General features: G+C 42.8%; 1 protein-coding gene across 2 annotated transcripts in view; it reads left to right on the top strand.

Moving 5' to 3' along the window:
* Positions 1 to 721: 721 nt before the first annotated feature.
* The window catches only part of tbc1d8 (TBC1 domain family member 8), an 18,795-nt gene continuing 7,061 nt past the window's right edge, over positions 722 to 12,455 (top strand). For both annotated transcript variants that reach the window (XM_005746205.1, XM_005746206.1), the window contains exons 1-6: positions 722 to 1,094; positions 6,718 to 6,828; positions 6,983 to 7,101; positions 7,252 to 7,480; positions 7,699 to 7,939; positions 11,537 to 11,744. In XM_005746205.1, the coding sequence (XP_005746262.1) occupies positions 968 to 1,094; positions 6,718 to 6,828; positions 6,983 to 7,101; positions 7,252 to 7,480; positions 7,699 to 7,939; positions 11,537 to 11,744 (1,035 nt within the window). In that variant the 5' untranslated portion in view covers positions 722 to 967. The remainder of the gene's footprint in view (positions 1,095 to 6,717; positions 6,829 to 6,982; positions 7,102 to 7,251; positions 7,481 to 7,698; positions 7,940 to 11,536; positions 11,745 to 12,455) is intronic.

The raw sequence follows: 12,455 nt of genomic DNA on the forward strand, positions 1-12,455 counted from the left end.
CTGAGGGCTGTTTCACGCGAAGGTCCAATCACAGAACGGTCACTGGCTCACTACCGGAACTGGCGGAAGGGAAAGTTGGTGAAATGCGGAACAGGACAAAATAAAGTGAAGAGCTCTCACTCTGACCCTGTTTTTCACAAACTGTGCGCTTTTTAAAAAATGTCTTTTTTAAAAACATTAAAAATAAATGTGTAAAATTACACCAAATGTTCTGGTAACTAATTCCTGTAAATATAAAACAGTTTCTAAAAAAGTTTCTGTTAATTCACAGAAATTATTATTATTGTTACTTTTTTAAACTTTGTTTTTGTTTTCAAAAGAACAAACAGAAAACTACAGAAATGTCTATAGTAGAAAAAAAGCTGGACATTCTGTGTCATTTGTTTTTCTACGAATTATTTACCTTGTGTAGTGTGAATGGTCATGAGAGGGTCTTTATGAGTAGGAAAAGCTGTAAAATCTGTGAAAATACAATTAAAAGTAAAAATATCTATGACCTCCTTCTTTCTTCCAAAGCCATCCAGTGGGCCGGATTAGGGTCTGTCCCGGGGCCATTCTGGCCCCCGGGCCTTCTGTTTGACACCCCTGCTCTAAAAAGACCACTGTGGTCCATGAGTTATATTTTTATGTTGTTTCATTTTCAATCGTAACCGCTCCGCTCTGTATGTAAAGCTACGGGAACTCGATTCAGCCACCGAGTGAGTCATCGTCTCTTATAGGCGATCTGTGAGTCGTGTGTACAGCTGCTGTGTGTCTGGTGTGTGGGAGCAGACGCGGGGCGAGGAAGTCCGAAACCTGCAGCTGTCAGGAGCGCAGGATGGCCATGGATAAAGCCGAAAACCCGCCGCTGTAGGAGCGATCGGGCCACCCCCGAGCCGAAAAACAGGCAGATAAAGTTTATACTCCCCCTCTATTGCAGAGACCGAGTCGGCAGAGGGCTCACTCCGGTCCCTCCCTGTTAGAAGAAATGTGGCTAAACCCCGATGAAGTTCTGCTCAAAAATGTGCTGAAACTCTGGGTGACCGAGAGGAGCAACGACTTCTTCCTGCTGCAGAGGAGGAGAGGCCACGGCGAGTCCAACAGCAGGATCACAGGTAAACAATAAAACAGTCAGCTACTGGAGCAACAACACCAAACAAAGGGGAGGCCATGCTGCCAGCACAGGCACACACACAGGGAGAGGGACAGGTAAAAGCACGGGTGTGTGGCAGATAAAACAGGTACAAGCATGGACAAAGAATGGCAACAGGCGGGGTCACAGGTAAACAACTGGGTGTCCAAAGAAGGGGTGTGTTCAGGACGGCTCTCTACAAAGAAAGATCAGTGTACACGTAGATCTGTTAAATCAAAGTTCAGCACATGCCTGGATTATAGCAGCCACGAGCAATCAGGAATGCCCCCGAGCCGCATACCTGTAACTCACACCTGCTCAAACTCTGCATCCTCTGAAGGGGACGTTAAACTACACCCACGAAACGTGCGGTTAACTCATGTTTACCACCAGACCACAAACGCATCCATTTAAAACAGAGCACTTGTGTTACATTCGGACAAAGACAAATGCCTCACAAGACTCTCACAAATCGCACGAACTGCGATCTGTGAGAGTCTTGTGCACGAACTTGTGAATCAGACTTAACCTGTCAAACAGTGAAAGGACAGAAAAGAAACTGGGGCAAACAAAAACGGATTCTGATGCATGATTCTTTCTTACGTGATTTATTTATTTTTTTATCCGAGCATTTGCTAAATGTCTTTGCTATAAAACATAAAACACACGTTTGTTTCAGTGTTTGTCAGTATTGTACAGATCACAGTTGGATAACCCATTTCCTGCTATTCCTGGCGCAGTATTCTTTGAATTCTTGTGGTGACAATAACCATAAACATCACAAGAGCATTGTTGGCTGTTTTTAAAATTTCTTTTTTATTGGACTTGTGTTCTAACCTGTTATGAAAAATTCCCCAAACAAAAGCCAGCTGAATTTGAACTCTGACCTATCACTGTAATTTCCTGTAGGAAACAGGCTTTGTTATGCTGTAGGGTCCTATTGTGTTAGCTGTTACAGAGGTGGCATCGTGCTGCTGTGACACTGCTGTCCTTTCTATTCTTTAGTGATTTTTCTATAAATTTCTGACCCCACACTTGTTGCAGCGGCTGCAGCTTGGCCTGTTTTCTGCCTCCTCCGTCTGGTTTCCTCTGTGTGTGTTTTGCGTCTGTGTAACAGGCTTTGCAGGCGCACTGGACGCTTTTTTTTTTTTTTACATTAGTTGATGTTAATTACATTAAAGCGAGCATGTGCCTCATCCACTGTCTCCTTTTTACGATCTGTCTTCTTGCTTGTGGAGCTCTTCTCATAAAACGGAATAAGTGGGACTTCCTGGCTGGAGTTTACTTTGTGTTTGTTCCTGCTGTTCCCATAGAGAGAAGACAGAGGGTCAAAGGGTCAAGTCCTGCTCTCACGTCGTTTACCATTAACTAATTCAGGAACTGTAGAAAAAAAGCCACGCGGCAGAGTCTGTTTAGTGGCTCAGATTGGATTTGCTTCATGTTTCCACCTATTAATTAAATAGAAAGGCGAGTTGTGCATGTGGTCTCAGAACTCAGCTGTACAAACGCACTCTTCTGCTCTTATCACCGGTGACTACACTCTTCCAGCTGGATTTCTGAGAAGGGCTGGGTAACATCTGCAGCTGATCAGCCCGTTCACATGTTTCTATTTCAAACTAATGCCTCTCTCGTGTTGTTTTTAGTGTTTCCTCATCCGATCAGCGAGCCTCAGTTCACCACTCCAGCCTGAGCACAAGAAAATGATGTCCTGTTTATTAATTTTGATGCATTCAAGAGCAGACAGAGATCACGGCGTCGTGGATGTGAAAGCAGACGTCTGTTTTGCTTTGCTGCGAGCCTCCTAAAGGTCGCCTGCAGTCATCATGTCTCCACAGCAGTATTCCCCTACAATGTGACCGTTAGCAGAGAGAGGCAATGATTCACCGTGGCTCCGTTTTATTTTCTGGAAGCTTCACCAGTGTAAACCCCGTCTGGGTTTGTGGTGACAGATGGATAGTTTTGTGTTGCCAGGCTGCCGGATTTGCAGCTTCAGGCAGGTCAAGTTTGAAGCTAAGATGTGGTTTACATTTGGCTGATCGTCAGAGCTGTCTGCTGGAAAAGACTTATCTTTATATGTCTACCCCCTCGTCTGCTGAGCGTTTCACCAATATGGGCTCTAAAGGGCTCACGAGCTGATGTGCGGCCTGAATTTGATTATTATTAATCAATTAACATAAAAACAACATCGTTTCTGAATGTTTCTCATGTCCATTGAAATACTTTGTGGATTTATGACTCTCTTTGGCACAGTCATGCGGCCTCACGGCAGGTTTTACAGGCTGACAAGCCGGAAGTTGTTGAACTATACTGAACCTCTTATAAGCAAGCATGCGAGTTCCTTTTCTGTTCATGCAGATTTGTTTTTGTGTCTGCGTGTGTGTACCAAACCAGAGAAGACACTGCTAAACACAGAGATAGAGATCTGGTTGCCCTCATCTTTTTCAGTCATAGCTTTGAAAAGCAGGGCTGTGCTCAGCTCGGGTGGGCTGATCTCACTGATAATGGCGTCTTTGAAAGATAAAAATTCTTTAATAGATTAAAGCAAAGCTGGGTTGTAAAACGTGAAAGTACCTTATTAAGGGGAAAAGTCCCAAACTTTGTCTTCTAATAAACATTTTAAAAGTATTAGAGAAAAGTTAGACTAAGGGGCTTTGGGGTACTATGAGCCAGACATATTGGATTTGATGGCTGTGTTGACCTATTACAAATGAAATGCATCCATTTGGTCCTAGTTGCTGAAAGTGTCATTTTTAATGTCGACTGTCCTTAGTTGACTATGGTTAAGTGCGCCTGCAGGCCTGCAGAGAGGATGTGGCTACACAGCTCTGTGCGTATCTTATCACGATCAATACTTTGCATTAGTCCCTGTATCCAGAGGTTTTGTGCGATTTCCACACATGTTATTTTGGTTATAGTATTCTAAATGGGTTTGATAGCCATCAGTGCGGGTTGTTGACAATGTGAAACCTTAAGGAACCTATTTTTTTTATTATGTTTCAAACTCTTATGATGGGTGTGGTACTGCTCATGAAGCAATTTGAACTTAAAACCCAGTTTTTCATACAAACCAGGTTCTGTGAGTCTTTATTTTTATTGCATTGTCATTATCTATTTTCAAATTGAAGAATGTGTGTAGCTACTCTCTGGAGTTCTCTTAGGTCATTTGCTATGTTTATAATGGCGATTAAGCTATCACTTTCTTATTTATCATAATGATTTTATTGTTTTCTACTCTTTCAAAGTTTGATGGACTTCTTGATTTCAAGTCAGAATATTGTCTGCCTCAGTATGTGCTTTTTGCACAGAGGAAATACAGAATAAAAGTGGCACCAAGAGTGTAGTTATTTGGAGAGCATGATGCAGATTAGCTATGGTTCAGGAAGATGAAAACCTGATGACAGTAGCCCTATTGAGACCCGATGAAAGCTTCAGGCAGGACGTGGAACCATGTGTGCCTGGTCTGTTTCTATTTGCCTGACGACTGCAATGCACGGAGTCATTCAAATTTATGAGGGTTCGGGGCTCAATTTTAGCTTCAAGAACATCTGTGGAGTTGATTGCAACTGTGGAGATGCAGATTTCCTGCCGGATTTTGGTATTAAAACTGAACTGAGCAACTGTTTTAGTCGTCTGCTGAAGAGATGGGTGGATATTACATGCCTGATTACATTCGAAGTCCCTTTGTTTTTAAATGAGACTCATCAAAACCGTAATAAGGTTGGCTTCGACCTCTCTGCTGTGCTGGATGTGTCTTAAGTGGTAATTTTTGCTGCTCTATTTGTCTCTTTATTGTGATTATGCCTTTGAGGGAAGCTAATCTGCATGCTGCCTGAAAAGTTTCCATTGGAACCAACTACGGTTTCCTCATCATCTGAGCCATATTTTATAATAGGCAAACACGTGTAGTGCTTCTCATAGACAGCAGACATGATAGGCTTTATGATAACTCATCTAAAGCATACTAGCGGAATTAAAATCAACAAAATATTGGAGTTAAAAGCAGTACCAGAATTTCAAAATATGCAGTGCATGCAGTAATGTGCAAATGTTTTAAACCGTCCCTCATTTCTTCATATTTTTCTAGAAAAATGAGAAATGGGTGGAGTGATCATTGAAACACATGGGAACACAGTATATAAGGTAAAAACAGAGTTTGTACACATGCAACTCTTCGATAGACTTTCTTGAATTTTCTTTAAGTAGTCTTCAAAGCTCTTCTTTAGACGTTGGCTGCCTTTTGTTCAGTTCTCTGCTTCAATAATGTTGAGGTCCAGACTGTGGGGAGGCCCATTGTGTGTTTTTCTGCACACTGCACTGTCAGTGTGTTCGGGATCATCGTCATGCTGATAATGAAGCTCTTGGCAGTCAGTTTTTTTCCAGATTGATGCTTTCAAACTTTAAGTTGGTTCTTTGCCAAGTTGTTTGTCACGTGTATACACAACATTTGTTCATCCTTTGTGTTAAATGCCCTTTTTGCATTTGAATGATTAATCCATAAGGTCAGCATTAAACGGATTAAGAAACAAGCAAAAAAAAACCCAAAACAAAACAACTTCCCTCCTGAAAAGGGTCAGGCAGAAGGACTGGACTGAAAATAAGTTAAAAGCAGCAAATATCCAAAGAAAAACTTTAAAAGACCTTTAGAAAGCTTTGAGAACTATTGCTCAAGAAGAACATTTTTAAGAAAGAGGGGTGGCTCAAGACTTCTACACCATGCTGTACAAGCAGAGCAAGTGCAGGCACATTACTAAAAGGCTGTGCAAACATATAGGTCATTTGATGGCTTTTGAAAGACTCCATGGGAAAAGGCATTAATTGCTCTGGCGCTAATACTGAACTGACAGAAGTTGGCCAAAAAAGATGAAAATGCTACATTTTCATCATTAATATTACCAATGTTAATGATTATCAAGAAATAAAAAAATAAAACCCTTTGTAATTCTAAAATAAAACAAAAATATAAATTAAAGGAAAGTGGATGGAGTGAAATCATGCGATGGAAAACCGTCAGTTAGGCTTATTGTGTATCCTGAAATTGGACACTGAAAAGTCCCTGCCATATGCAGTGAGTGTAATCTGAGATAAAGACCAGAGATGTATAAAACTCACCAGTCTTGTCCTCTTGGTGTTGGAAACAGCCTCTCTGGGTGTTTCCAGTTTCTCCTTCTGTCATGCAGAAGTGAAATATTGCTGTCTGTTCGAGAGCTCTTCAACCCCGTCTCACTCCGCTGACAGGGAGACTGAAGAGTGGCATTAGTACACTTGTGAGATTGTGTTTTTCTGGTTGTTGTAGTTGAGGTTTATGTGATATTCAGCGATTATTTAAGCAATAGATGTGTTAGATCTTCTCAGCGTGTACGAGTCCATCACCTGCTGCTTCACTGCTGTGAGAGTTTAAAAGGCTGCAGACAGTATTTGAGCTCTTTCGCTATTTCTTATGTCCACTGATGGCTACTTTGGGGTTCATTATGGCTGCAGCAGGTTGCAGTATTTTTGCTAAATAATTCAGAGATAAGAACAAAATATTAACACTCACCAGGAAATGACTTTTCACACGGCAGAATTCCCACTGATTACTGATTGTCTGTGCTTTGCCATCTCTGCAGGGCTCCTGGTGGGGGCGCTTGACAATGTTCTGGACTCCACTGCCAGGGTCACTCCCTTTCGCATCCTCCTCCAAGTTCCCGGCTCCCAGGTCAGCTGGATCATTGCCAGTGGTGAGTTGAACCCTTATGCCTTTTTTTTAATGTTTTCATCTGTGTGCCGGTTGTGATCTGCAGCCTTGGGAGATTCCTGCATACTCGGTTGCCTTACCTTGACTCATTTGACCGGCTGGAGATGTTAAATTCTCTCATTCTTTGCTTTCATCAGGAGCTGCCATAGAAGAGGTGAACAAGCACTGGGACTGGCTGCTCCACAACCTGCTTCACTCTCTGTCTGTGTTTGAGAACAAGGAGGATGTTGCCAGCTTCGTCAAAGGAAAAGTCAAGGTCTGTAAATTGCCGGCATAGTCATAAAAACTCAGAGAGGATGAGTTTTAGATTGAAAGATGTGATTTTCTCAAAGATTTTTAAACGATGTGGTTGTGAGCCCATTTAAAAGTAGGCTGAAGTAATGACTCCAGCTTTTGTCTTCTGCAGGGCCTTATCGCCGAGGAGGTTCAGGGACGCCAGGCGGCCCAGGAGGATGACCCGGGGAAGTTCAGGGAGGCGCTCCGGAAGTTTGAGGTTCACTTTGGCCTCCCCTCGTCAGAGAAACTGGTGACGTACTACTCCTGCTGCTGCTGGAAGGGCCGGGTGCCTCGGCAGGGCTTTCTCTACCTCAGCATCAACCACATGGCCTTCTACTCCTTCCTGCTGGGGAAGGAAGGTCTGTACTCCAAAGTGAGAGCTCTCATTTTCAATCTAAAAGACTGCACTTGTTCATCAAATTGGTAATAACGGTACTCAGACTTTGGCATTTGGAGAAACTCACATTCTCTTTTAACAGTATTAGAAAAGCTTGCTGTGTAAACTATAGTGAGTGCGAGGTGGCTCTAAGCTCATACACTCAGTGGGATTTTATTCTCTTCTTCCTTCCCCCTTCAGTCAAGTTTATGATTCCCTGGGCAGAGGTAACACGGTTGGAGCGGGTCTCCACCGCTTTAATGCCAGAGGCAATTCGGGTCACCACACGGCAGCGGCAAAGGGAGTTCTCCATGTTCTTGAACCTGGACGAGGCATTCGGAGTCATAGGTCAGCTGGCTGACATTGCCCTGAGGCGGCTGCTGGACAGCAAAGGCCTAGAGCTGGACCGAGTGCTGCAGCAGCCCGCACGCATCACCAAAAGGTCAGTGCCGGTTCAGGTGTGTGCTAACAGTACAAACAGACAGTGAGTTTCTTAATGTGAGATTAAGCAACATTAGGAATAAAACAAAGTTATCCACAGAAAGAAGTTCAAACCTTTGCTCACTTCACTCTAATCCTCCCAAAAAGTTAGCAAAGAACTCATGTTGAATACCTGCGGTAAACACTGTTGCTGTACTGCTTTTGTAGTCAGGTCCTTGTAGATCGGGGTGGGCAACTCCAGGCCTCAAGGGCCGCTGTCCTGCAGGTTTTAGATCTCACCCTGGGTCAACACACCTGAATTACACGATTAGTTCGTTACCAAGCCTCTGGAGAACTTCAGGACATGTTGAAGAGGTCATTTAACCATTTGAATCAGCTGTGTTGGATCAAGGACACATCTAAAATCTGCATGATACCAGCCCTCGAGGCCTGGAATTGCCCACCCCTGCTGTAGATCCTTTCAGGCACGAGTCATTCAAATATTGCAATTATGCTTCTCTCATAAGCCTTTGGTGAGTCAGCCTGAAACTCACTACTTCCCTTTTTACACACAGCAGTATTACTATGTAGATTCCTGCCTGTGCTAACCCACTGAGTCAGGAACTCGGTTACTCGCTTCACTCACAGTCTCACTGCTTTGCTAGTCCAGCATGAAGGCTGCTGAGCTCAAAGCATCACAGAGCCCACGCAGATCTGCTCAGTATGACGGAGCAAGCGGAATATTTTCGCTAACACAGCCTCCCTGACACACCTGCTCGGGATGCTGCAGTATTAACAGTATTACTACAGAATAAGAAATAAGTAGGTTTTATAGGGTAAAAATAATGGAATTAAAAACAAAAGTCTGCTTAGGCGTTAGGTTTTATTGTGTTCTCAGCCTCACAGAGCTGCCGTTTCACAGCACAAGTTCAGTATCACAGGAACAGTGTGACACAGCTCCACTCCCATAGCACTGCTGGTGCAGCGGTTTTTGTGGTGGGTGTGTGCATGTGTGTGTTTGTGTGCGTGCATGGCAGGGGGCAGCTTTCCAAAGCAACAACAAACATGGCGACAGAAGTTGTGCCGTGTTCTTTTGTGTATCTGTGTTGTTGTGTTTTTTTTGTAATGCAGGCATACACTTTGTTTATTTTTCTAAAAAAAGAAAGAAAGAAACAAAACCCAAACAAACCTCAAAACCATTACAGGAAGTCAGGTTCAAAGCTTTATCTAAAAAAAAAAAAAAATTTGTGCAATGCAGGTGCCCGACTGGATAACACACCACATCACAGTAGTTGCTTTATATGTGTGTGTCCATGCATGTGTTTGAAGAAGAAGAGGAGGAAGGAATAGAGCTTGCCGGATAAAGAAAGTACAGAGGGTCCAGAACGGGCAGGATGATGAACAGCAAAAGAGGAACTGAACGTGTGGTGATGAGACTGAAATCACAAGTGGCAGATGAAGGCAGCCAAATTCACAAAGAGAAAAAGAAATGGGACTTCCCATGGACGTTAGTATTAACATACTTCTTTGCTGGGATCCTCTCTTCCTCATTCATAGCCCACTCATAAAAACATCTGCAGTAATTCAGTTTCTATTCTATTTGGACTCTTTCTATATATATTATGAGAGGTCACATAAATCTGCACGCCAGTCGCTGTGCTGTGTTTCACATTTGACTAATGCACATGTCGCAGGATGTGAGAAGTAAGCATCTAAACATCCAAATAACAGGGCAGAATGTTAAAAATGATGCTCGCGCTTTAAACAAATGTAGCGTAAAGTGAAAGGATTGTGTTATAGCATATATACAGACAACGAACAGTTATTGTCTGTTGCATTTTAGTCGTGCTGAGGGGTCTTCTTTTTCAGATGGGAAATAAAAACATTTGGGTCAAAATAGAGGACAAAGAGCTGTGTTTAAAATTGAATTGATCTCCTCAGGGCACAACCAGCCTGTCTCTTGGCAGTTTAGAGGTTGGAGGCAGAAACTCACTTCAAATCTGTTTTGCATCTTCAAGAACAAAGCCTACGTTTCTGCGAAAGGAGTTAAAAAGCAAAAATAGATTTCTTGCTTTTGCGAAAGGGTGACCAGACATCCCTGAAATACAACACAAGCGCTCTCACCGCAGCTCTGAGGTCGGTTTGTTTTACCGACCAGATGGAGGTGCTTGTCACTGAAGCGTGGAAGTGTAAGACGACTCTCCCACAAACACATGTTCGATAGACCTGCTTCACACCAACATCTTTAACGTGGAAGAGCACAGTCGAATTTGAATTTCGGATTTTCTTTAATCCACACAGGGTCAAAAGTACACAGACAGCCTCTAACATACGTGGCGCTGAAGGTTCTACAATGTCTTTTAACTTCACAAGGCTGAAGCCCATTAATTTCTCATTGGTGAAGTCACTATTGGCAAGTTATTCAAGCTTGACCGAAACTTGCAGCTGCCCACATCGAAAAGCCAAATGAATTCTGGGGAAAGTTTTGTGGTCAAATGAGACAAAGATTGAGCTATTTGGCCACAGAAAATGTGTTTGTGCCACCACATGTGGAGCATGGTGGTGGTAGCATCATTCACTGGGGCTGTTGTTGCTACCAGTGGTCCTTGTGCACAAGGTGGATAGAATAATGCAGAAGGAGGACTTCCTCCCAATTATTTAACTTCAACAGCTAGACGGTTGAAACTTGGACACAGTTTAGTGTTGAAGTATGACAGTGATACCTAACATGCATCAAAACTGGTTTTTGAACTGACGCAGTGGGCTAACGTTAATTTTGATGCTTCAGGAATGGGTTTCCTGGCCTGTCCAGTCATTACACTCTGCAAAAAGAACAGTTCAAAGAAATCACTAAAATTACAACCACATTCATGATGAGTATATTTAAAATTCTGGCCTCAACTGTTCTGTTATATTTATTTACAGAGCCTTAAGTGATGTGATTTGTCATGTCTGTCATTGGTAAATGCAGCTTAAATAGAAAACATGAAGAGCATTTGCACTGGGAAAGGATAAACGGTGAGGAAACAAGGGCGCTTCTCTTGTCTTGGAAAATTATAGGGTGGGATTGAAAGCGCTGCAATAAACTCTGCCGAGCAGCACTGCACTTAAGTGTTCTATTCTTGCACTGCAGTCGATTATCACGCACATAGCAAGGCCGTGCTACAGCTCCTCTTTGTCTTCGTTTAATGTGACGTTGACACAGCCGTGCATCATTGAGCGCAGCGCGTTTGTTCAGTGTTGAGCGTCACTGTTGCTGTTGCCGTTCACTGGCACAGCTTCTGTACTCCATTTCAAACAGCTGATACGGTTTTGGTATTTTGGAAGCTGTTAATATACAAGTTTAAGGCCTTTAAGGACCAGAGCTTTATTCTGTAGAGATTTATCTGTTTGCCAGAAATGTGAAGATTTGATTTCCCAGCCAGACTAAGTACTGTTTATATGTCCCTGTGTGTAGTTTTAGTGAAAGTGAATGAGACGTAAATATTTTTTGTCCTTTTGGACCCGTTTCCTCACTGACTGAAGTTTTTGTAATGTCATTTGCTTTTGCTTTCACTCCCCCACCTGTCTCAAACTGCCTCATTGTCTGACTCTTCCTCTAACCATCTCCCCCTCCCAGGATCCTAGAGGAGCAGGCTATTAGGGAATATGTTCTGGCTCTGTTTCGACTCCCACGGAGTGAAAACCTCTATGAGGTGGCCTCCTGTTCAGTTTGGACACCACACGCCCGCTGCCACACAGCCGGGACTCTCTACACCACCGACAGTTATCTGTGTTTCTCCAGCCGAGAGGAAGGCAACCTCATCCTGCTCATACCCCTCTCAGAGGTACAGTACTTGCCATTTAGCACATTATTAGAGCTATTACATACTTCCCTCCCTGACATTTATAACTGTGGCCTGCAGATGGCTCTCATAAAGTACAAAAGTTCAAGTTAAATCTTTAAGTGTCTCATAAAACAATAAACATAATGGACAGCAATCCAGGTTAAAATGCATTGTAAATGCAGCCATGTGGCTAATTAAAAGACTGCAGGTGTCTACAGGAGGTGACAGAAGGCCCAAAAACCTTTGGTCCCATGTCATGTGACAGTTAGTCGTGACTACCTGAACATAAATGCACTTGTTAATGAAAAGTCTGGCTTCATCTTTGCTGTCCCTATAAGACAGCTTTCACAGGGAGTCTTTGTTTATTCTGTCTGCTGTGGTTAACCGGTAACATGTAGACTGATTTCATGTGGTTGATCACGTGGCGCCCTGCAGAAGGAAATGAAAACACAATGTATACACTTTGTTAGCTCTGTCAGGAATGTAAAGGAAGTGGCTTTAGTAGCACTTGTCTCTTTGACACAAATTAACAGCCAGATTGCAAACTGTAAAAAAAACCTGAAGGTGAAAAAGACAAACTTTAAGCATTTTGGGGGAATTCAGTCTTTTAGATCCTAGTTTGTAATAAAGTCTTTGCAGTTCATTGTGAAAGGAAGAGAGTATCAATTCAATTCAATTTTATTTATATAGCGCCAAATCACAACAAAAGTC

This window comes from Pundamilia nyererei, unplaced genomic scaffold (assembly GCF_000239375.1).
Source record: "Pundamilia nyererei isolate P.nyererei 1_Seehausen unplaced genomic scaffold, PunNye1.0 scaffold00175, whole genome shotgun sequence".
Taxonomy (NCBI): domain Eukaryota; kingdom Metazoa; phylum Chordata; class Actinopteri; order Cichliformes; family Cichlidae; genus Pundamilia; species Pundamilia nyererei.